At 38.1% G+C, this 27,181-nt stretch overlaps 1 protein-coding gene and 1 long non-coding RNA gene across 2 annotated transcripts in view; one reads left to right on the forward strand and one right to left on the reverse strand.

The window, feature by feature from the left end:
- The window catches only part of MSH3 (mutS homolog 3), a gene marked incomplete at its 5' end in the record, with an annotated part of 186,445 nt that overhangs the window by 143,466 nt on the left and 15,798 nt on the right, over positions 1-27,181 (reverse strand). Inside the window, 4 exon segments of the mRNA XM_082458025.1 lie at positions 11,376-11,542; positions 24,582-24,725; positions 25,035-25,154; positions 25,554-25,670. Of these exon segments, the coding sequence (XP_082314151.1) occupies positions 11,376-11,542; positions 24,582-24,725; positions 25,035-25,154; positions 25,554-25,670 (548 nt within the window).
- Positions 18,124-27,181, forward strand: part of LOC309659071 — a 128,705-nt gene continuing 119,647 nt past the window's right edge. Inside the window, exon 1 of the long non-coding RNA XR_014262566.1 lies at positions 18,124-23,758. This is a non-coding gene — a long non-coding RNA (uncharacterized lncRNA). The remainder of the gene's footprint in view (positions 23,759-27,181) is intronic.

Genomic DNA, 27,181 nt, shown 5'->3' on the forward strand with positions numbered 1-27,181 from the left:
GTGTAAAATACACAGTGGATTTCAAAAACTTTGTAAAAAGGAATGTAAAGATTTAATACATAAAAAGGGATGTAACAGTTATATGTTGAAATGATATTTTGGATATACTGAATTAAATATATTATTAAAATTAATTGCACCCGTTTCTTTTTACTTTTTAATGTGGCTACCAAAACTTTTAAATTACATATGTGATTCACATTACATTTCTACTGAGCAGTGTTGCTCTACACAGAATTATCCTCTCCCTCTCATGTACTCTCTTAGTATTTAGTTTGCTTTCCCATCACACACACTATATAATCTACTTTGTACTGCAGCAATTTGTATATGTGCTGGCTTTCCAAGTAGACTGGTAGCCTGTAATGGGCAAAGGTCATGGATCTTCTAATCTCAAGAAGATCCAGGGTAACTGTACAATAACTGCTTGTGAAGCTGAATGGAAAGGGGAACATTATTTAGCTAATGTGTTTTGTATACCTTACCTGATTTATTGTTAACAGGAATGACCAGAAGTCAATCTGTCTTTGAGGCAACTTTTTCTTGGGTTAAATACATGATTAGGATGTACAGCAAATGGCAAAACAAAGTTTCATAAAACAATACTTAGCTTATTACATACAACACACCCATCTATCTTTGACTCTACACTATTGTATTTCTTTTTTTTTTTTAAGTGGTAATTGCAACCCATAAGATTGTTTTCATAGTCCGCTGATGACTTGCAACCGCAACTCAAAAAGCACTGCCTTGATGGGTGGGTCAGATGCAGGCCTCCCTGGCTGGACACAAACCATCTTAAAGATGTCATGTCGGGCTTCCCTGGTGGCGCAGTGGTTGAAACTCTGCCTGCCAATGCAGGGGACGCGGGTTCGAGCCCTGGTCTCGGAAGATCCCACACGCGGCAGAGCAACTGGGCCCGTGAGCCACAACTACTGAGCCTGCGCGTCTGGAGCCTGTGCCCCGCAACGAGAGGCCGCGATAGTGAGAGGCCCGCGCACCGCAATGAAGAGTGGCCCCCGCTTGCCGCAACTAGAGAAAGTCCTTGCACAGAAACGAAGACCCAACACAGCTAAAAATAAATAAATAAATAAATAATAAAAATAAAGGAATTCCTTTAAAAAAGAAAAAAAAAGATGTCATGTGATACTCAGCACTCCCCTGATCTCAATGGCCCCACCAGGTAAGGACTAACCCTGTGGTGTGGTCATGGTCCAACATGGCCATCAGGGAAGACACAGAGATCCACTCACCATGAATTCTTTTCTCCACCAGCCTTCCTGTTAGCGCTGGGGGCAATTTAGTACACAATCTAGTACAGTGTGTTCAGGGCCCATGTCCACTCCCATGAGATGGAGAGCCCAGCTCAGCATGGCCAAGAGAGTTGATCAGAGCTGAAGGTACAAAGTAACAGAAAGAGCTCATGATGGTGCTGAGGGAAAGAGTCCTAAGAACTTGTCAGAGTTTTCTGAGCTGCTGTTGTGTGAAGGGGCTCCCAAGCAAGCCTGGAGAAACGCCATCAACCTCAGCACTATGTATATTAAATCAAATTATATATTGAATCAAATACTAGACAGGTATTTTCTTTAAAAAGGTGAAGGGAGGAGGGGTAAGGAAGGGAAGAGGAAGAGGGAGGTAGGGAAGAAAAATGGTAGAGGGAAAAGGCAAGCCAGGACTTCACAGACTTTTATTGCTCTAGGGATGAAGACTTGGGTTAGTGGTTAAAAAGAATCCACAAAAAGAGGATGGAGGGAGAAGAACTTCCTGGCCTGAAAATAAGAGATAAGGGAATAATTTCAGAGTAATCAACAAAAATAATGGAAATTAGTAAGAAATCTCCTTTCAGCAGAAAGGTTTGACAGGAAGGAGTCACTGAAAAGACTAATGGATAAGTCTGCGACCACAAAGGCTCCGACAATAAGCAAGCCTGGTGGGGAGGCGGGGTGCGCTTTGAACCTAGGTTTTGATTTAAGGTAGACAGTGAAAGGAAGCTTTGTTAGAAGGGAAGAAAGTGAAATGAATCTTTGAACTATGAAGAGGGAAAGGGAAGAAAAATAACTGAAGAGATCCTAAGGACAGATGGCTACCTTTTTTAAGAGTTCAATTAAGGAGATTTTTGTACTTCATATTGCTATTAGGTTATATTTTAATAATGGCAGGAGGTGGACTTATCAACATCAAATAGGAATGGAGATCTAGTGGGCTTTGCCACTAATTACCTTGGTGATCATGTAACTTCAGAATAAAATGTTTTAGTTAATTAGGAGACTTTATGAAATTAAATCTCCAACCCCAAACGAACAGGTGATTTACAAAAATCAAGTAAAAGTAGTAAAACAATTCTACACATCTCACACAATTGCTTCCCAACTTTCTGTTCAAGTGGACTGGCCCCACCTTGGGAGTTCTCTGTAGTAATCAGTCCTCCAGACTCCTCAAATTCTGTTTTTTCCTATTCGACTACTATCAATAAACCTATAACATGTACACCCCATTATTCTTTTAAAATAGAGATATTCCTGAGGAGTTACACTCAATGAAAATGCACAAAGACGCTCACTATTTAGATAAACCACACAGCAAACACTCTTGTAGAATATCTATTAATTTATTGTGTTTTAAAATCTGGATTTTCATATATATGAGTTAAAAGTGCTAGCCATTAAGGGCTTCCCTGGTGGCACAGTGGTTAAGAATCCGCCTGCCAATGCAGGGGACACGGGTTCGAGCCCTGGTCCAGGAAGATCCCACATGCCGCAGAGCAACTAAGCCCCTGCGCCACAACTACTGAGCCTGTGCTCTAGAGCCTGAGAGCCACAACTACCGAAGCCCGCGCGCCTAGAGCCCGTGCTCAGCAACAAGAGAAGCCACAGCAATGAGACGCTCACGCACTGCAATGAAGAGTAGTCTCCACTCGCTACAACTAGAGAAAGACCGCGTGCAGCAACAAAGACCCAACGCAGCCAAAAATAAATACATAAATTGTTTTAAAAAGTGCTACCCATTAAAAGTCTAGCTAGAGATGTAAAAACTATCTGCACCAAGAAAACTACTGAAAATACAATGGCATTTCTACCAGAGAAGAAATTAATATAATTTTTTAAAGGAAATCAATATAAAACAGATTTTTAATATATTAAGACTTCCTCTTTAAATGTTTGCCTTGAGACACATTTTCCTACTGTGTATTAGATTTATTTCTGCTACTTAATCCACTACCATATCTACTACCACAATCAATATTCTAATTTTGAATTTTCTAAATAGTGAAGTGAAATTATTATATAATAAACATAATGAAATAGAATGAAAAAGGAGCCAACTTTACATTTTATCTTCTACTCTAGAAACAAGGAATAAAGAAAATAAGAAAAACAGAATAGAAAGAGAAAAAAACAAAAAAAGATTTCCTATGAGCATCACAGTAGAAAAAGTTTCAAGTGCCAAAGATGAGGTTGGAACTTTGCTGTCAAATGACAGGAAATTAATATGGTCTTCCCAAAATGAGTTGGCTATCCTCATACCATTTAAACACACATTTACCATCATATATCCTGTACGAATTTCCAGCTACTCCAACAATCCCTTCACGTTTATAAAACCCAATTCATTTTTCCTAAGAGAAACAAACAGGAAATATTCATTATTCTCCTTATTCCAAAAGTTACTTGTTTAGTCATTCACTCATCAAGCATTTATTAAGTACCTACTATATTCAAGCTACTATAATAGGTCCTGGGGACACAAAAGATTATTATGACAGTTTCTGCCATGAGCCATCCCTTCTCGGTCTTTTTCTGAGGAGAATCTTAATCCAACTCCTCCTTAATATTGTCTCTCTCTCCACTGTTGATTCTCCAACCTTGATTCTCTTTCAGTTCCACTTTATACAATCTTTCTCTCCAAACCCCACCTCTGTCCTGCCTTAGGCTGCTACACTCACCCTGGCAGGGCAGCCAACCAAACTAGTTTCTGTTCCCTGAGAAAACCACGCTCTCTCAAACCCCCATCAGCCTGGCTGTCATTCTCGAGTCTCAATTCTGGCATACTCTTCTGGGAAGCCGCGCTTAACTGCGTAGACAAAGCTTGGTGTTCTTATGCTACCAGTGACTCTATAAGACCATAACATTTGACACTTTTGTTATAACTGTTCGTTTCCATGACTACCAGCCCTGTAGACTGTAAGAATCTGGAAGGTAGGGACCTTACTCATTTTTGTATCTTCACCATCTAGTAATAAGCTTGGCACACAATAAATATTTTTAAGAATGAATGAATGAATGAATGGATGGATGAATAATAATGTGCAAATCAGAGGATGGATCAAAAGGTGAGAATCCACTGCAAACATCTATCAATACAAATATTTCTTAGGGATAAGAAAAGAATAATCAATCAGAATTTACTGCCAGCTATCTAAATTAATAAAATAAACTTGAAAGCATAAGAAAATACCTCAATTAGAAAGGTCAACTACTATAAAAAATGGAGAAGAGCCCAACTCCAGGGAGCTTAAATGCCCTTTCTGGACCTCAAATACATCACCTGTATTTCTCTTAAACTCTGGTTTGGATTTTTTTCATTCAAGCAATGGTCCCATTTATACTGGATTTAGCTCAAACACTCATACAGAACCTAAATGACAAGAAGCAGATAAACACGACATACACTGCCCCTAAAGTGTGCTCCAGCATGTTGTCCCTACCTCAGTCATTCCCCCTCCACCTTCAAGAATGTTCCCACATCTGCAAGTACATCACTACTACAACTCAGCAGTTTTTGGTAAACCAACCCACTGTTTTTTCAACTCAAATACCAACTTAAGAATCTTCCTATGCCGTAAAAACTTATGAAATCACAGGTTTGATTCACTAATTATACATTTTTAATATACCTTAAATAAATATTTAACTATGAAAGTAAAAAATATTTATTTGTGAACTGCTTGGAATTCTATCAAGTACGTAAACCAAGTGTGACTCGGCTCCACCAGTGGTGGCCAGTGCCCAGAGCCACCCACTCCCAACCTTCCCTGTTCCAGGGCCACTCCTCTTCTGATCTAAGACTCTACGCCTGATTTATGCCCTTCTCCAGGCTCTCTGAATTCACTCGGTTTTGAGTTTCCTTCAACTCCTTTCGAATTTTAACTTAAATACTTAATTTTTTTTTTTTGGTAATAAGCAATAAAGGAGAAACTTTATAAAAAGCTAATATGACTTAATCCTCGTGACAGCACTCTGATGGAGGACTGGTAAAACTTCACTACGGTTATTTTTTATCTGCTCAGATTGTTAATTCACCAAAGAATGGAAGAAGGACTTTCCCCATTGGTTGTGCTTTTAAAAATATTCTAACATGCTTAAACTTTAGGTGATACCAAAACAAATTTTAAACTGTTTTAAATTATAAAAAATTTGAAAACGGAGTTTTCTTTTTCCCTGAGTCAGATTCACCCCACGTACAAAACTACAGTAAAGATTTGCACATTGGATTATCAACATAATCCAAGTGCTTTTTAAATTTTATTTTAATTAAATTAAAGTAATATCAAGGAAGCAAAGTTCATTCATACTCAGAACAATCTCTAAAATAAGATCTTGATTAGAAGCACTTCTGCTCTGGGAAAGAGGAGTAAACACACTTTTCCCTCTCTCTCCTGCTGAGTACAACTCCCTGGGCATTATACATAAAACAAATAGAAGACACTCTGAAAGGCAGACAGAAAGCAGACCAGCAGGGAACTCGAGACCTGAGGAGTGACACAGAGGTGAGTCCCCTGAGTTTACTTTTGCCACATATATCCCAGCCTTGGAGGTGAAGAAGCTGACAATCGGGAAAGGCCAACAGGAGCAGGCAAAAAAGCTCCAACAATCCTGCTCTCCCCAAACACCCAGGAAAGGTGCAGCCAAGCAAGACAGAAAACTCTTAGACAATAACCACTCTACTCCAGCCAAACACCACAGAAAAAAAATGTGGTCCAACTCCACCCGTGCTAGCAAAGGCCAAGGGGGAAACCTAGACTTCCTTTCTCACCAGACGGATAAATGGTATCAACTGGTCACGGTTAGCTTTTAGCCAAGTATAATTTTCTAAATGTCATGCAGCTTCAGAAAATTTTAAGAGTTAATATTGTAAAAAATTAACACACACCACTGACCATATCATTTGCAACAGAGGGACTACAACTACATATCCCCACCTTGTCTTGGTTCTCTACCTGGCTCTTTATCCCCTCCCTTTATGTTTCCTTCTATCCTTCGTCCTCCGACTCCCAACTACTAACATTCTCCAAACTCTCTGATCTTACCTTTTTCTCTGTACACTTTTTTCTTTTATGGGAACTATCTTTTTTTTTTTTTGGGGGGGAACTATTTTTTTAATCTCAACGTTCGCACTAGGCCTCTTCTCTTTTATCATGCCATTCTTTGCCCAGAGACCCGACTGCCTTCCATTACGAGTGCACACCCCTTTGCTGGATTTTAAGGTCCTTGACTCTCTCTTCCCCCAACTCTCAACATGAAAGTTCTCCTCCAATCAGAAAAGTCTCCCCACTGTCTTCACACCTCCTCTAATATTTCCAGCCTGTGGGCCTCAGAGTTCATGTCGTTTCCACACACACAACATACCGTCCTCCCTCCCCACTACCAATTCAAAGCCCCCTGTCCTGCAAATGCCCCCATGCCAGCCAACCTCCTCCAACAGGCCTTCCTTGGTTATGTCAGGGCCCAGAAAGCTCTCCCTCTCTGTACTCAAAGTTGACCATCATCTGCTCTGTTCATCTGACTTGCCTCAGAAATCAGTTTCTTTGAGAACTAGTAAATATTAATTAATATTTGTTTATTGTTTTCTATACCTTTCCTCTTGACCAGTTTTATAAACGTATAACATCTCTAAGCTAAAGTGATCTTAACGGCAGTTAATACAGCACTTAAAATCATTACTTTCCCTTTGTTTCTCTCTATAGAGAGAATGTAAGAATGTATACAGTCTTACAACAAATGGAAAAGATAACAATTAATATAGTAAGACTAATTTCCTAAGAACCAAACTGAAATCTATAAACACACTTTACATAAATGATCTATAAAATTTTACATAAATTATCTATAAAAGATAATTCACTGAAGAAAAATTGATAGTTTATCAAGAAAGAATAACTTTAGCTTAGTACTATCTTTAACTAATAGTTATTCACTCTAAATTATCATACAATACAAATTAATTCTGTACCTAGACATATAAAAATAAAAGTGAAGCTTTTCGTGGTCTTTAAATTGTTATCCATGGTATATGAAATGCTTTGGAGACCTCTTGTGGTCAAAGTTAAAAAATACAAAACAAAACAAAAAACCTAATACGTACTTAAAATGGATATTCTGTAATTCCAAGGCATTCTGCCTTTTCTCACAAAGCTTTATTATGTCTTCACTATTAATAAAATATCAACCACTAAGTGACAAAAACTGCTGGTTTTAACTTCAGGTTTATAGTGGAAGAAAAAAAAGGAATTCTAAATCTGAGACTCAAGAACCTACCCATCACTATTTAAAACAAAGAAGAAGATACCACCAGAAACAGAAAACAAACTTTTCTCCTTGAAAATTCAATGCTATGTTATTTACTGGTAGTAAATATGGAACAGAGTTTTGGCAAGGTCTGTTCTTCATACCCTAATTAAAAGCATTCCCGATCCCCGTTGCTAACTTTTTTTTTCTTTTTTTTTAAAAATAAGGCTAGGAATTGTATCTCAGGTTGATAAAGGCTAAATTCTATGGATGTTAAAGTGGACCCACTAGCATTTAGGAAGAAATTAAGGTAGGACCACACTTCACACAGTAAAGCAAAAAGCAAAATAAAAAGTGAATTAGAAGTTGAATGTAAAAATTGTTTTAAAATAATAAATCAACTAAAATAAAATGTAAGTAATTATGTAAGTGTTTTCAGAATAAGGAGAGATATTTCTAAGCATAAAAATAATGGAATGCTACCATTAAGTATGGAGGACTTAATTGGTCCAGGCAGCACACTAAAAATACAGAGAAATAGTGAATTAATATATAATCAAAAATGTTTTTTCAAGAGAGTCAAAAAAAAAAAAGGAAATCGCCAAGGGCCAAAAACCATATGAAAATCATAGCTGTGGATGGGAGATGACACCATAAAGGGCCATGCACAGAGAGTAGAATATGAAGGTCCAACATAGTTCTAGTAGGAGGTCCAGTGGAGCAGAGGGGAGAGGCAGTATTCAAAGAGATAATGGCTGATGGGAATAACAGAAAGAACAGCTTCCATCTATAGAGAGCTTTCTATGCTAGGTGTTGTTTCAAGCACTTTGCCTTTATTTTAACTTATTTAATCCTCACAGCAATCCTGTGAGGTAAACACTCTTACTTTCTCTATTTTACAGAAAAGGAAACTGAAGGACAACACAATTGAGTAATTCAACCAAAGTCACTAAGAGGAAAGCCAATTTTTGAACCCAAACCCTATGTCACAAGAGCCACACTGCTTGACCGTTTGATTTTTGAACCTCTACTGCTCCATTCTATACCTAGATGTAGATCAGCTTTAGACTACACAGAAATGTGGATTAATTGTTGACTGCTTAGTCCATTATGTGAATAAAATAAAAAATTACATGTGGTTAGTAAACACAGGAAAAATTACATACTCCCAAGGCTAACCAGAAAAATACAAATTAAAACAAGACAGAGGCAGTCATCAAATTTGGTAAAACCCACATGACACCCAAACTATCTTTCGTATGCCAAATGGCTTTTGAATCTCATTTGATGAGTAAACATTTAGGAATATCCCCAGGTGATGCTGCCTGCCAGCCAAAAAATTCCATTTTGGCAAAGTCTTTGTGGAATGTTTTAATGTTTTATTGAATTTTGCCTTTATTGTTTTATAAAAATAAGTGCTTTGTGACCATCTAGAGGGGTGGGATAGAGAGGGTGGGAGGGAGACGCAAGAGGGAGGAGATATGGGGATATATGTATATATATAGCTGATTCACTTTGTTATACAGCAGAAACTAACACAACAATGTAAAGCAATTATACTCCAATAAAGATGTTAAAAAAAAGAGAAGACTTTCTAGTTAGAATGCTGTGATTATACTGTAGCTAGAATTGAATATATCCAATTCTCTGAGAATGAATAATAATCATAGTATGAGATATGATAAGTTTCAAATATTTTGTCTAGTTAAAACAGTGTTTGCCACCAAAATGGGATAGATAATCTATGCCAACTGAGGAATTTCCACTTGTCTAAATTAATTTATACATTTATCTGTTGGGCATTATATCTTGTGTGATAGATTTCTAAATGATGTGCTGTTTCAAAATCTTAATGTGGTCTTAATTTCTAGCTGTTGTTCAGTAGTACTGGTTTGAATCATAGTATTCTACTAAAAATAAATCATAAATTGTGAAAATAAATAAATAAAAGCTAAAAAAAATAAGTAGAAATCAGAAAAATGAGAGTGTTGATTCAACTGATCAACTTTAATCTCAATTACATCTAATTTAATCAAATATACACTCAGGTATGAAGGAATGTTAATAAGATCAAAGATATAAAATATGGGAAATATAGTTTTAGAAGACTATCTTTAAAATCTTTAGAGATTTTATTAACTTTTTTAGCCCTCCAAAGGCAGCATCCCTTATCAGTCTACTTGTCTGACTTTTAATTATCCAAGTTTGAACACTGTCAGAAAAGGATTAAGAACAAAATAAGGGGAACTCATGCAGAATTTTTCATCTATCCAATTGGCAGAAATTATTTCAATGATCACTTCCCATACTAGCAAGGGCTCAAACAACCTGCCTATACTATAGTGGTAGAAGTATAAATTAATATTACCAATTCTAGCAAGCAATCAAGAGTTTTCTAAATGTTTATACTCTCTAACCAATTAATTCCACTTTTAGGAATTTAGCTTAAGGAAATAATCAGAAATGCACACAAATATTTCTATGCATGGATATTCATCATAGCAATATTTGTAATACTGAAAAAAATGAATACAATCTAACAAAAGGGGAACAGATAAATTACTGTATGATCCACTTATATGACTGAATGTTATGTAGTCATCTTGTCTTCATAAATACTCCTGAAATATTGGCAGATGCAATGATGTTCTCTAGAATTTGCTTCAGATAAATAATCCAGGGAGGGAGAGAATAGAGTTATAGATGAAATGAGATTGGCTGGTTGAGAAATATTGAAGCTGGTTGATGGATTCACTGCTTTCACTAAACTATTCAGTATAATTTCATATACGTTTGAAATTTTCCATAATAATGTAAAAAAATACATGGGGAATTTTTAAAAAACACAGAATACAAAACTGATTTTGCAACATGAATCAAAGTTTATAAACAAAAAATGATGATACATGTACACAGAAATAATACACCAAGATGTTTAACAGTAGTTATCTCTGAGTTATAGCTTGTTATTTTAATGGTTTTTTTTTTAACTCTCAACTTTCCCTAAATGAACACGGATTAGTGTTACAATCAGCAAAACATATTTTGAAAGCTACTTTGAAAGAATTTCAAGTCAGATGAAAAAGGAACATTCAACTCGAAGAACAAAGAAACATACAGAACTTCACTGAATCAATTAGTTTGATTTTCCAACTGATTTGTCAACCTATTAAATATAAATCTTCGTGGGCTCTCCGGCCAAGTCTAAAGTCCAAATTCCTCAATATATAAAGTCCTCTTCACCCGAGCCCCAGCCCACCTTTTCAGTCTCTTCTCCCACCAAACTTCTTGGGTAACAGTACAGGCACCTTCATGTCTGTCACGCAATACATCATGTTTTGGGAATCCAGTTAGGTCTCTACACAACCGCCTCTCCCATTGGATTATAAACTCTGCCAGACACATATCACAAGCACATCTTCTCCCTCCATACACCATGGTGCCTAGCACACTGCCTCATAAATAAGAGGAGTGACCATAGATCTAGTAAATTTAACTAGTGGACTCAGCCACAAATTGAAACTTGCAGCACAAATAAGGCATTTCCAAAATTATATAAACTTTCTAAGAAATGACTATTTGCAGAAACTGAAGATTAATTACCAAATAATATCATTTAATAATATCATAAACCCATTAATTATCAAATAATTTCATTAAATATCATAACCCCCTTTAAAAAGAGCAACTTCTAAAAGCCTTCATTACAGTGACATTAAGGGTCATTTTGGTTTTCTTTTTCGGAATTTCCACTACTACTGATCAAATATTTTTATAAAGAAAAATCATTTTTAACAACTTTATTATCAGTTTGGGAATCAGATCTAAGTTTCAGAATCAACATGACTTTCCAGCAATGTGCCAACTCACCTAAGAGCTGTGGCCTTGTGGATGAGCATCTCTGTTTGCTCTGACAAGTCTGATGGAAGTAGAAGCTCCACTGGCTGCAGGCACAATATCCGAGTTTCTAGCTCTGTACGGGAAGCAGAGTCCTGGAAACTGTCGAACACAACCTCACCTGTGGCGGGCTGCACTCCCTAAAAACAAAAACATAATGGCACAGAAAATATATATATTTTCCCCATTATAACTATGACACAGCATTAATAAACGTGGAAATAGTAAAGACGACACTCACAAGTATGTACTTGCATTTCTAAAATGTTTGAAAACCTGTCTGCTTTCCAAGACTCTTAAACAAGAAGTCAGACTCACCAATCTAAACTATGCTAGATGGGATTTTAGAGAGACACCCTGAATCCAACTAAGTCCTGGATCTAACACACCGGACTGAGTGACTGTGACAAGTCACCAAACCCTCCTGGGCCTCAGAGTCCTCCTCTGTAACTAGGGATAAACCAGCCTACTTCCCTCATAGTTATAGTAAGGGTCAAATCAGAAAACAAATGAACACCTTCTAAGCTATAAAGTACTGTACAAATAGTGGCTGCCATTACTGAGAGTAAGAAGTGATATGTTTCTAGAAACCTGGCCACCAGAGTAGGAGTAAGGTACTATTTCATTATATAAAATTAATAAATAAAAAATATAGGGGGGATGGGAATGTCTGTCTGGAAGGCAAGGTCTGGGTGGCTCACCACAGCATCCACTACACAGCTTTTCTTTCTGGCATGTTAATTTGTTCATTGGAGTCACATTCTTTTGTATTTTTTAATTTAAAAGATTTTCTTTTGCCTGCATTAGGTCTCCGTTGCTGTGCACGGGCTTTCTCTAGTTGCAAAAGCCTTCTTGGAAACTGACATGTTATCACTTTGGGACCGCTGGCCAGCTGCTCCTGACTTGGCCACATGAAGGCTGAGACTGTCCCAGTCTCTGAACTGAAGAGAACTAACACTATTAGCATATCTCTCACTACCATGAATGCAAGGTATTTCAATGAAGAGTATCAGGAGGACATCTACAAATCCCAGACTGGTATGTGCAAGTTCTGAGGAATGGTGGAATAATCCAATGTATCTGGGTGACCTTTGCAGACAGCTGAGACAGAGCTACAACAGGGCAGTGGCTGACACCCAACTCATAGCCCATCTTCTCCAGCCGTGTGATTGAGAGGGTCCTGGTGCTCCGGCAGGCTGTCAGGCCTGAGCCTCTGAGATGGGAGAGCTGAATTCAGGACACTGGTCCACCAGAGACCTCCCAGAGCCACGTAATATCAATCGGTGAGAGCTCTCCCAGAGATCTCCATCTCAACGCTAAGACCCAGCTCCACTCAACGATCAGCAAGCTCCAATGCTGGGCACCCCATGCCAAACAACTAGCAAGACAAGAACACAACCCCACCCATTAGCAGAAAAGCTGCCTAAACTCATACTAAGTTCACAGACACCCCAAAACACACCACCAGATGCAGTTCTGCCCACCAGAACACAGGCACCAGTCCCCTCCACCAGGAAGCCTACACAATCCACTCAACCAACCTTACCCACTGGGGGCAGACACCAAAAACAACGGGAACTATGAACCTGCAGCCTGGGAAAAGGACACCCCAAACACAGTAAGTTAAACAAAATGAGAAGACAGAGAAATACACAGCAGATGAAGGAGCAAGGTAAAAACCCACCAGACCAAACAAATGAACAGGAAATACGGAGTCTACCTGAAAAAGAATTCAGAGAAATGATAGTAAAGATGATCCACAATCTTGGAAATAGAATGAGGAAAATAAAAGAAACGTTTAACAAGGACCTAGAAGAACTAAACAGCAAACAAACAATGATGAACAACACAATAAATGAAATTTAAAATTCTCTAGAAGGAATCAATAGCAGAATAACTCAGGCAGAAGAACAGGTAAGTGACCTGGAAGACAAAATAGTGGAAATAACTATGGCAGAGCAGAATAAAGAAAAAAAGAATGAAAAGAACTGAGGACAGTCTCAGAGACCTCTGGGACAACATTAAATGCACCAAAATTTGAATTATAGGGGTCCCACAAGAAGAAGAGAAAAAGAAATGGACTAAGAAAATATTTGAAGAGATTATAGTTGAAAACTTCCTTAATATGGGAAAGGAAATAGTCAATCAAGTCCAGGAAGCACAGAGAGTCCCATACAGGAGAAATCCAAAGAGAAACACTCCAAGACACATATTAATCAAACTACCAAAAATTAAATACAAAGAAAAAATATTAAAAGCAGCAAGGGAAAAGCAACAAATAACATACAAGGGAATCCCCATAAGGTTAACAGTTGATCTTTCAGCAGAAACTCAGTAAGCCAGAAGGGAGTGTCAGGACATATTTAAACTGATGAAAAGGAAAAAGATTACTCTACCCAGTAGGGATCTCATTCAGGTTCCACAGAGAAACTAAAACCTTTACAGACAAGCAAAAGCTAAGAAAATTCGGCACTACCAAACCCGCTTTACAACAAATGCTAAAGGAACTTCTCTAGTCAGGAAACGTAAGAGACGGAAAAGACTTACAATAACAAACCCAAAACAATTAAGAAAATGGTAATAGGAACATACATTATCGATAATTACCTTAAATGTAAATGGATTAAATGCTCCAACCAAAAGATACAGACTGGCTGAATGGATACAAAAACAAGACCTGTACATATGCTGTCTACAGGAGACCCACTTCAGACCTAGGGACATATACAGACTGAAAGTGAGGGGATGGAAAAAGATATTCCACGCAAATGGAAATTTGCGTGGAGTAGCAATTCTCATATCAGACATAATAGACTTTAAAATAAAGACTATTACAAGAGACAAAGAAGGACACTACATAATGATCAACGGATCAATCCAAGAAGAAGATATAACAATTGTAAATATTTATGCACCCAACATGGGAGCACCTCAATACATAAGGTGCCGTATATGCTAACAGTCATAAAAGGGGAAATCAACAGTAACACAATCATAGTACGGGACTTTAACACCCCACTTTCACCAATGGACAGATCATCCAAAATGAAAATAAATAAGGAAACACAAGCTTTAAATGATACATTAAACAAGATGGATTTAAATGATATTTACAGGACATTCCATCCAAAAACAACAGAATACACTTTCTTCTCAAGTGCTCATAGAACATTCTCCAGGATAGATCATATCTTGGGTCACAAATCAAGTCTTGGTAAATTTAAGAAAATTGAAATTGTATCAAGTATCTTTTCCGACCACAACACTATAAAACTAGATATCAATTACAGGAAAAAAACTGTAAAAAGTACAAACACATGGAGGCTAAAATATACGCTACTAAATAACCAAGTGATCACTCAACAAATCAAAGAGGAAATCAAAAAATACCTAGAAACAAATGACAATGAAAACACAACAACCCAAAACCTATGGGATGCAGCAAAAGCAGTTCTCAGAGGGAAGTTTATAGCAATACAATCCTACCTCAAGAAACAAGAAAAATCTCAAATAAAAAACCTAACCTTACACTTAAAGCAATTAGAGAAAGAAGAACAAAAAAACCCCCAAAGTTAGCAGATGGAGAGAAATCATAAAGATCAGATCAGAAATAAATGAAAAAGAAATGAAGGAAATGATAGCAAAGATCAATAAAACTAAAACCTGGTTCTTTGAGAAGATAAACAAAATTGATAAACCATTAGCCAGACTCATCAAGAGAAAAAGGGAGAAGACTCAAATCAATAGAATTAGAAATGAAAAAGGAGAAGTAACCACTGACACTGCAGAAATACAAAAGATCATGAGAGATTACTACAAGCAACTCTATGCCAATAAAATGGACAACCTGGAAGAAATGGACAAATTTTTAGAAAAGCACAACCTTCCGACACTGAACCAGGAAGAAATAGAAAATATGAACAGACCAATCACAAGCACTGAAATTGAAACTGTGATTAAAAACCTTCCAACAAACAAAAGCCCAGGACCAGATGGCTTCACAGGTGAATTCTATCAAACATTTAGAGAAGAGCTAACACCTATCCTTCTCAAACTCTTCCAAAATATTGCAGAGGGAGGAACACTCCCAAACTCATTCTACGAGGCCACCATCACCCTGATACCAAAACCAGACAAAGATGTCACAAAGAAAGAAAACTACAGGCCAATATCACTGATGAACATAGATGCAAAAATCCTCAACAAAATACTAGCAAACAGAATCCAACAGCACATTAAAAGGATCATACACCATGATCAAGTGGGGTTTATCCCAGGAATGCAAGGATTCTTCAATATACATAAATCAATCAATGTGATACATCATATTAACAAACTGAAGGAGAAAAACCATATGATCATCTCAATAGATGCAGAGAAAGCTTTCGACAAAATTCAACACCCATTTATGATAAAAGCCCTGCAGAAAGTAGGCATAGAGGGAACTTTCCTCAACACAATAAAGGCCATATATGACAAACCCACAGCCAACATTGTCCTCAATGGTGAAAAACTGAAACCATTTCCACTAAGATCAGGAACAAGACAAGGTTGCCCACTCTCACCACTATGATTCAACATAGTTTTGGAAGTGTTAGCCACAGCAATCAGAGAAGACAAAGAAATAAAAGGAATCCAAATCGGAAAAGAAGAAGTAAAGCTGTCACTATTTGCAGATGACATGATACTATACATAGAGAATCCTAAAGATGCTACCAGAAAACTCCTAGAGCTAATCAATGAATTTGGTAAAGTAGCAGGATACAAAATTAATGCACAGAAATCTCTTGCATTTCTATACACTAATGACGAAAAATCTGAAAGTGAAATTAAGAAAACACTCCCGGGCTTCCCGGGTGGCGCAGTGGTTGAGAATCTGCCTGCCAATGCAGGGGACACGGGTTCGAGCCCTGGTCTGGGAAGATCCCACATGCCGCAGAGCGGCTGGGCCCGTGAGCCACAATTACTGAGCCTGCGCGTCTGGAGCCTGTGCTCCGCAACAAGAGAGGCCGCGATAGTGAGAGGCCCGCGCACCGCGATGAAGAGTGGCCCCCACTTGCCGCAACTAGAGGAAGCCCTCGCACAGAAACGAAGACCCAACACAGCCAAAAAATAAAAAAAAAAAAAACAAATAAATAAAAAAAAAAAAAAAAAAAAAAAAGAAAACACTCCCATTTACCATTGCAACGAAAAGAATAAAATATCTAGGAATAAACCTACCTAAGGAGACAAAAGACCTGTATGCAGAAAATTATAAGACACTGATGAAAGAAATTAAAGATGATACAAATAGATGGAGAGATATACCATGTTCCTGGATTGGAAGAATCAACATTGTGAAAATGACTCTACTACCCAAAGCAATCTACAGATTCAATGCAATCCCTATCAAACTACCACTGGCATTTTTCACAGAACTAGAACAAAAAATTTCACAATTTGTATGGAAACACAAAAGACCCCAAATAGCCAAAGCAATCTTGAGAACGAAAAATGGAGCTGGGGGAATCAGGCTCCCTGACTTCAGACTATATTACAAAGCTTCAGTAATCAAGACAGTTTGGTACTGGCACAAAAACAGAAATATAGATCAATGGAACAGGATAGAAAGCCCAGAGATAAACCCACACACATATGGGCACCTTATTTTTGATAAAGGAGGCAAGCATATACAGTGGAGAAAAGACAGCCTCTTCAATAAGTGGTGCTGGGAAAATTGGACAGGTACATGTAAAAGTATGAAAATAGAACACTCCCTGACACCATGCACAAAAATAAACTCAAAATGGATTAAAGACCTAAGTGTAAGGGCAGACACTATCAAACTCTTAGAGGAAAACATAGGCAGAACACTCTATGACATACATCACAGCAAGATTCTTTTTGACCCAGCTCCCAGAGAAATGGAAATAAGAACACAAATAAACAAATGGGACCTAATGAAACTTAAAAGCTTTTGCACAGCAAAGGAAACCATAAACAAGACCAAAAGACAACCATCAGAATGGGAGAAAATATTTGCAAATGAAGCAACTGACAAAGGATTAATCTCCAAGATTTACAAGCAGCTCATGCAGCTCAATAACAAAAAAACGAACAACCCAATCCAAAAATGGGCCGAAGACCTAAATAGACATTTCTCCAAAGAAGATATACAGATGGCCTACAGACACATGAAAGAATGCTCAACATCATTAATCATTAGAGAAATGCAAATCAAAACTACAATGAGATATCATCTCACACCGGTCAGAATGGCCATCATCAAAAAATCTAGAAACAATAAATGCTGGAGAGGGTGTGGAGGAAAGGGAACAATCTTGCACTGTTGGTGGGAATGTAAATTGATACAGCCACTATGGAGAACAGTATGGAGGTTCCTTAAAAAACTACAAATAGAACTACCATACGACCCAGCAATCCCACTACTGGGCATATACCCTGAGAAAACCATAGGTCAAAAAGAGTCATGTACCAAAATGTTCATTGCAGCTCTATTTACAATAGCCAGGACATGGAAGCAATCTAAATGTCCATCGACAGATGAATGGATAAAGAAGATGTGGCACATATATACAATGGAATATTACTCAGCCATAAAAAGAAATGAAATGGAGGTATTTGTAATGAGGTGGATGGAGTTAGAGTCTGTCATACAGAGTGAAGTAAGTCAGAAAGAGAAAAACAAATACAGTATGCTAACACATATATACGGAATCTAAGGGGAAAAAAAAAAAAAAAAAAAAAAAAAAAGGCCATGGAGAACCTAGTGGCAAGACGGGAATAAAGACACAGACCTACTAGAGAATGGACTTGAGGATATGGGGAGGGGGTGGGGTGAGATGTGACAGGGTAAGAGAGTGTCATGGACATATATACACTACCAAATGTAAAATAGATAGCTAGTGGGAAGCAGCCGCATAGCACAGGGAGATCAGCTCGGTGCTTTGTGACCATCTAGAGGGATGGGATGGGGAGGGTGGGAGGGAGGGAGATGCAAGAGGGAAGAGAAATGGGAACATATTGTATATGTATAACTGATTCACTTTGTTATAAAGCAGAAGCTAACAAAAAAAAAAAAAAAAAAAAAAAAATCTTCCAACAAACAAAAGCCCAGGACAAGATGGCTTCACTGGCGAATTCTATCAAACATTTAGAGAATAGCTAACACCTATCATTCTGAAACTCTTCCAAAATAAAGCAGAGGGAGGAACACTCCCAAACTCATTCTACGAAGCCACCATCACCCTGATACCAAAGCCAGACAAAGATGTCACAAAAAAAGAAAACTACAGGCCATCTATCACTGATGAAGACAGATGCAAAAATCCTCAACAAAATACTAGCAAACAGAATCCAACAGCACATTAAAAGGATCATACACCCGGATCAAGTGGGGTTTATTCCAGGAATGCAAGGATTCTTCAGTATACACAAATCAATCAATGTGATAAACCATATTATCAAATTGAAGGAGAAAAACCATATGATCATCTCAACAGATGCAGAAAAAGCTTTCGACAAAATTCAACACCCACTTATGATAAAAACCTTCCAGAAAGCAGGCATAGAGGGAACTTACCCCAACATAATAAAGGCCATATATGACAAACCCACAGCCAGCGTCGTTCTCAATGGTGAAAAACTGAAACCATTTCCTCTAAGATCAGGAACAAGACAAGGTTGCCCACTCTCACCACTATTATTCAACACAGTTTTGGAAGTTTTAGCCACAGCAATCCGAGACGAAAAACAAAAAAAGGAATCCAATTGGAAAAGAAGTAAAACTGTCACTGTTTTCAGATGACATGATACTATACATAGAGAATCCCAAAGATGCTAGCAGAAAACTACTAGAGCTAATCAATGAATCTGGTAAAGTAGCAGGATACAAAATAATGCACAGAAATCTCTTGCATTCTTAGACACTAATGATGAAAAATCTGAAAGAGAAATTAAGGAAAGACTCCCATTTACCATTGAAACAACAACAACAAAAAATACCTAGGAATAAACCTATCTAAGGAGACAAAAAACCTGTATGCAGAAAACTATAAGACACTGATGAAAGATATTAAAGACGATACAAACAGATGGAGATATATATACCATGTTCTTGGATTGGAAGAATCAACATTGTGAAAATGACTATACTACCCAAAGCAATCTACAGATTCAGTGCAATCCCTATCAAACTACCAAGGGCATTTTCCACAGAACTAGAACAAAAACGACCCCAAAAAGCCAAAGCAATCTTGAGTAAGAAAAATGGAACTGGAGGAATCAGGCTCCTTGGCTTCAGACTACACTACAAAGCTACAGTAATCAAGACAGTATGGTACTGGCACAAAAACAGAAATATAGATCAATGGAACAAGATAGAAAGCCCAAAGATAAACCCACACACATATGGTTACCTTATTTTTGATAAAGCAGGCAAGAATATACAATGGAGAAAAGACAGCCTTTTCAATAAGTGGTGCTGGGAAAACTGGACAGCTACATGTAAAAGAATGAAATTAGAACACTCCCTAACACCATACACAAAAATAAACTCAAAATGGATTCAAGACCTAAATGTAAGGCCAGACACTATAAAACTCTTAGAGGAAAACATAGGCAGAACTCTCTATGACATAAATCACAGCAAGATCCTTTTTGATACACCTCCTAGAGAAATGGAAATAAAACGAAAAATAAACAAATGGGACTTAATGAAACTTAAAAGCTTTTGCACAGCAAAGGAAACCATAAACAAAATGAAAAGACAACTCTCAGAATCGGAGAAAATATTTGCAAATGAAGAAACTGACAAAGGATTAATCTCCAAAATATACAAGCAGCTCATGCAGCTCAATAACAAAAAAGCAAACAACCCAATCCAAAAATGGGCAGAAGACCTAAATAGACATTTCTCCAAAGATATACAGATTGCCAACAAACACACGAAAGGATGCTCAACATCATTAATCATTAGAGAAATGCAAATCAAAACTACAATGAGGTACCACCTCACACTGATCAGAAGGGCCTTCATCAAAAAGTCTACAAACAATAAATGCTGGAGAGGGTGTGGAGAAAAGGGAACCCTCTTGCACTGTTGGTGGGAATGTAAATTGATACAGCCACTGTGGAGAACAGTATGGAGGTTCCTTAAAAAGCTAAAAATAGAACTACCATACAACCCAGCAACACCACTACTGGGCATATACCTGAGAAAACCATAATTCAAAAAGTCATGTACCACAATGTTCATTGCAGCACTATTTACAATAGCCAGGACATGGAAACAACCTAAGTGTCCATCGATAGATGAATGGATAAAGAAGATGTGGCACATATATACAATGGAATATTACTCAGCCATAAAAAGAAATGAAATTGAGTTATTTGTAGTGAGGTGGATGGACCTAGAGTCTGTCATACAGAGTGAAGTAAGTCAGAAAGAGAAAAACAAATACAGTAAGCTAACACATATATATGGAATCTAAAAAAAAAAACATTTTGAAGAACTTAGGGGCAGGACTGGAATAAAGACGTAGACGTGGAGAGTGTACTTGAGGATATGGGGAGAGGGAGGGGTGGGCTGGGACAAGGTGAGAGAGTGGCATGGACATATATACACTACCAAATGTAAAATAGATAGCTAGTGGATAGCAGCCACATAGCACAGGGAAGATCAGCTTGGTGCTTTGTGTTCACCTAGAGAGGTGGGATAGGGAGGGTGGGAGGGAGACACAAGAGGGAGGGGATATGGGGATATGTGTATACATATGGCTGATTCACTTTGTTATATAGCAGAAGCTAATGCACCATTGTAGAGCAATTATACTCCAATAAAGATGTTGAAGAAAAAAAAAGTATAATTTTTGCAAAAAAAAATCAAATATAACAAACTCTGAATAAACACTATGTACATAGTCTATCCAGGGAAATAACTATGATAACTAAAAGCCACCTCCATCACCCCAAGCCAATAATAGCCAAGGTAACCTGGAAAAGATCATAGTTTGGAAGAGAAGAAAAAGATTAAGTAATTTACTCAAGGTCGAGGGGCGATAAAGTGGTGGAGGCAAGATTCACGTAGTCTGACTCCACAAGCCACACTCTTACTCACTACTGACAATTACGAAAGGCATGGGGCCAGTTACAGACTGCATGAGCTAACAGGAGGAAAAACAACCAGCCCCTACACTCATGCACAGCTGGTGGTAAGTCACCTGACACAGCCTCTCCAGAAAACTGCCTGGCATTTTCTAGGAAAGCTGAAAACATCCACATCCTGTAACTCAGCAATTCCTCCCCTACCTATATACTCTTGAGAAACTCAGGCACATGTATAAGGCATGTGCAAAAAGGTTGACAGTGTATCCTTTGTACAAGCAAAAACTGGAAAGAATCCACAAGAATGAAAAAAACTGTAAAATGAAATACAATGTAGCAATAACAAAAAAACTACTAAGGTAACACATGTAATATCTGATAAATCCCATGTACAAAATGGTAAACAAAGAAGCAAGACCCAAAAGGATACATACAATATATTTACATTTATATACTTTTTAAGGTAGTACAACTGTATCTAAAAGCAAGGGAATTATTACCTTAAAGTCTGGATTATGGTTACCTCCAGAGGGAAGGGGCCCTTCTGTGAGCAGTGCTGTATTTCCTAACCTGGGTGGTTGTCTCATATTATACTGTAAATTTCTGTTTTATGCATTTTTTCCTCGACTATTTTATAATTTTTTTAAAAATCACTCAGTTTTGGCTCAAGGAAGTTCCTTAATTCTAGCCCAGAGGCCTTCTCTAGTGGCCAGATAGTTGGACTATAAGTAAATTAGCATACATAAATAAGTTTATCTCCCAATCTACAACCAAATTTTTACAAAAGCTATTAACAGAAGTTCAAGTAATAAATTTATCAGCCAGATAAATTCCCCTCTGCTTTTTTAAATCAGAGAAATGGTCTATATCGTAAAACCTGCAACATCTACTACTCTGTGTGATATGTAACATTGATAAACCCATAGTCAGTCTGTATAAAGCTGTGCATTGCCCAGCCTGAAGGTAGCGGGCCTGATGGCAGTGGCACTACAACACAAAAGCCTTTGATTTCAGACTAACTACCAGTATCCAAAGGATGACTCCTAGGTAGTGACTGGGGAACACGTGACACTCATCACAACAGGGAAAAACCCAGCAAGAATAGCGTAAAGGAAGATGAGATCCATTTCAGCCACACTGAATTTGAGTGCCTTGTCCAATGAAGAGTTGGAAGCAAGAGCCTGGAGCTCAGAAGAGAGGTGCAGCCCGGACCAGACCTCTGGATGTCATTAGCCCAAAAGTGGTTGGTGAGGTAAAGAATGGGTCCCAAGAAAATGCCTGAGATGCAAACTATCATTTCTCATTTTTTTTTTGCATGCCAGTTCATACACTACGGTTAACTTTGGCAGTAGGCCAGAGCATATTTCTAACTGCACAAAGTAGGAGTTGTATACTATCAGCTCTGCTCCTTAGATTGAGTTCCAGGTAAATATAAAATAGCACATTACATCTGATAAAGCTTAAAAGCAAGTAACCTTACTATTTGTAGGTAGGTTCAACTGCCTGCAGCTAGATAAAAAGTGCTTCTCAAGGGTAAAAAAATCATTTAGAGCCATCCAACAGTAATGCAATCTCCCGGAGAGAAAGGCTTACTGATTAAGCAAATGTCAAGTTAGCACAAAGTTATGCAGTCAGAATGAGGTATTAAAAGGTACTTTGGAGACATTTGGGTTTTAAGAATTTTTGTTGATATTGTAGCTGGTTGCAGAAGTTTGTAAAAAACAAAGAGAATGAGTTATTACTTAGGCAAAGGGTTCTACTTGTGCTTAACAGAACAAGGATGTCTAATAGTTCCAAAGGGCCCTTAAACCTAAGATTTTAAGCAGAGTCCAAGTAAGTCTATAAATGGGCAAATCTGCTCACAAATTGCCAGAGGCAAGATCAATAAAACTATGATTCACAAATTATACTTACCTGGAAGACTGGTTATAAATATTCCTAATGCTTATTAAAAAAAGAGTTTTGGGGCTTCCCTGGTGGCGCAGTGGTTGAGAATCTGCCTGCTAATGCAGGCGACACGGGTTCGAGCCCTGGTCTGGGAAGATCCCACATGCCGCGGAGCAACTGGGCCCGTGAGCCACAACTACTGAGCCTGCGCGTCTGGAGCCTGTGCTCCGCAACAAGACAGGCCGTGATAGTGAGAGGCCCGCGCACCACAATGAAGAGTGGCCCCCGCTTGCCACAACTAGAGAAAGCCCTCGCACAGAAACGAAGACCCAACACAGCCAAAAATAAATAAATAAATAATAAAAGTAAGTAAATTAAAAAAACAAAAAGTTTTGTACTAGCCAGCTATCATTTCCCTTTAACTCTCGAACTTTCCTCTAAACTAGATATGACAATCCCATAATCATTCGTGTTTAACTTCAAATCCCTACAGGAAATTTGTACAACCCTTTGGTATCCATGCATGTGTTGACTTTTATTCTGCTATCTGTACACTGTCCACATGCATGCCTGTCACTGGGTCTATCTTCAACCCTAAACTGCTAGAGCCCATGGACAGAAACTATCTGGATCCCTCCACAGCACAGAGTGCCAAGTAGCCACCTGAGAAAATTATAACTAGTAATTTAACATATAAAATTAGGAGGAAAATGTTTTTCTAGTACAATTACTTGAGGACACAACCCATCAGATAGCCTCATTATAAACCATACATGATTACTCATATTTAAAGATTCCTTGAACATCTATCATTCGTTCTTTTTTTTTTAAATTTATTTATTTATTTATTTATTTTTGGTTGCACTGGGTCTTCGTTGCTGCGCACAGGCTTTCTCTAGTTGCCGCGAGTGGGGGCTACTCTTCGTTGTGGTGCACAGGCTTCTCATTGCGGTGGCTTCTCTTGTTGTGGAGCATAGGCTTTAGGTGCACAGGCCCAGTAGTTGTGGCTCGCGGGCTCTAGAGTGGAGGCTCAGTAGTTGTGGCGCACGGGCTTAGTTGCTCCGCAGCATGGGGGATCTTCGCGGACCAGGGCCTGAACCTGTGTCCCCTGCACTGGCAGGCGGATTCTTAACCACTGCACCACCAGGGAAGTCCCTATCATTCATTCTTCACCTACAAAGTACTTACCACAAGTCCAATGAAAACGTTCCCTTTTTTTTTGTCTTTAACATTTTCCTTATTTTCACAGATACACAGAAGATAGCTGGTAGAAGTATCAGTCATTATCTCATCGACATTAACAGCATCATCCAGCTTGACTAAAGGATTTACATGTAATAATTATTAAAGAAAAACAAATGCTACATTCCCATTAGCTTTTCTCCCTTAAAATAATGGTTCATTTTCCTGGGCATTTTTGCTTTATGCAAAACTCTTCCATAGAGCATTTATTCTTCTGATTTATTCTGATCAGTTACATGCCTTATCTTCCCTAAGATATAAGATTCATGAGAACAGACAACTATTATCCAATCAAAGGCAGAAGGCAAAGGTATCCAATCAAAGAACAGTTTTAAAAAATGCTATTTAAAACAAAGCCCTTGTAACATTTAAGAAAAACAATTCCTATTCGAAAAGGATATCTTCTCCAATAAGTGTAGACTTTGTATAAAGAGCAGTTAATTTCCGGGAAAAGACTGAACTTTTGTTGTCCCCAATGGCTTTTAACGCAGCTGTTTCAGTTTGTTTCACAACTCCCACCTTCAACAAAAGTAAGAAATACTGCATATCAAATATGATGGAAAATTTGTTAACAAAACATTAATTCTAGATTTTGAAAGGTTAATTCTGAAACATATAAAATAAACAAATTAGTCCACAATGTCCAGAGGTAGGGCTTAAGTAATAAGTATCACAAGGACCTTGCAAGTGTGGATAAATCACTAAGAAACACTCCATCACAGAGTTGAAAAACTTTTTACCCTAAATATCTAATATGTTAAAAACTCAAGGAGCTATACTGCCAATAATTATGACAAATTTTAATTTCTCCAAAATACCAAATTCCAAAACCAGTTATAGCCTACCATCTTAGAAAACATTTCCCTCTCTGGAAGAGACTCCAATCCCCTTTTCCCACAAGTTGAAGCCAAAGCTGACCTTATATCCCTTGGCCACAAGGCGGCGTACGTGAACAAACAGCCGGTGAGTAGGTATGCTTGCTGTCATAAAGTTGTGATCTAAATGGCAATAGATATTGAGCTCCCGGGCTGCAATCTAAAAAAATTCAAGAAGAAAATATCAATAAATTTCTACTTCCAGATTCCCTGTGCAGTGTTTGTTCACTTTGTTAAAAATCCATCAAGGTGTACATTTAGGATTTGTGCACTTTTCTGTGCCGTATGTCAATAAAAAGTTTAAAAGACATTTGCTGTGTAGAAGCCTATGGTTTTATCTTTTTTTTAACAGTGTCCATGGCCTAACCTCAAAGCCAACATCTATATTTATGAACAACTCAGAAAAATATGACAGGTTTTCTTTTATGTCCTTAGATCTATCAAAACCTTAAAAGTGCTGAGCTTTCCCTGCACAATACAGAGAGCATGAGACTGAAATAGAATAAGAATTTGCTACTTAGCACATGCAAATAACTGAAAATTAGGAGATACCACAGAGTATACGTAAATGATGAACCTCCTTGGACAGAGGGCATCTTTGAGGAAGTGAGAAGAGAACCCCCTGGTCTGGTTAGCTACTTAATGATGCATGAATGATAGGAATGCAGAATCAGGCAGCACCACCTGATTCCCTACGTTTTTCTACAAAGTCCCAGGGCCTAGATATTGCCCACTGGAGCCACGAGATTGGAGTCATTCCTACACTCTCACTCCCCTGTATCACCCGTCTCTGAACTGTATTAGTTCATCACTGCAGGGCAAGAAGACGTCAGTCTTTACTGTGGTCAAGGCTGAATTCAGCACTCAACCTAGAGAGAAGGGCAGAGAACAGCACTTCCTTTCACCCCTTCATCTACAGGAGGCCAACCACGTGGTTCCTGTCCTCAGGAAACAAGCGGATGCTGTTTCAAAGTCTAATTTCATGACACAGAAGAGAGCATCATGCCATCTGAACTGGAGAACACCACTTTCCTGCCACAGGACTTAGGACACCAGAAGAACAGAAGTTGGCCAGGTCTCCACTTCCCATCCATGAGGTGGCAGACGAGCCACCTCATCACTCTCTGAAGATGTACTATCCAACCAGGCCTAAAACTAAGGGGTCATCACAATCATTCATGACCTCAACAGCACCATCAGCAATACCAAGCCTAAGCTTGCCCCTAAATGCTCAAATTTACTTTTAACCTTCTTAACTTAGGCCTACATCAAACACCTCAAATTAAATACAAACCCAACTTAGACTAAGATAGCAAAACAGCTGACATACAGAGACCTGTAAGACTTCACACACTTGTTGGTGGCTGGCAGAGTTAAATGTGCTCTTCCACTGAGATTTAACTATGTTCCTGGCTATGAAAATTCATAAATTAAGGGTAAAAAGAGGAATTTCTGTACATCTCAATTTTTTTTTTCTTGCTTGAGTCTTCATTAGGAATACTCACATGATTATGGTTCATTCACAATTTACTTTCGATGGATGAAAGGTACTGGGCCAGCACCATGGAGAATAAGCACGAACATTCCAATAGGGACCCCTCACTTCCTTCCCCACAAATCTAGCATCCACCAAGTTTGTTTGTGTCTATTTTTAGTTTTTACTTTAAATGA

The sequence above is a fragment of the Balaenoptera physalus genome (assembly GCF_965194825.1).
Source record: "Balaenoptera physalus genome assembly, chromosome: 3".
Classification (NCBI taxonomy): domain Eukaryota; kingdom Metazoa; phylum Chordata; class Mammalia; order Artiodactyla; family Balaenopteridae; genus Balaenoptera; species Balaenoptera physalus.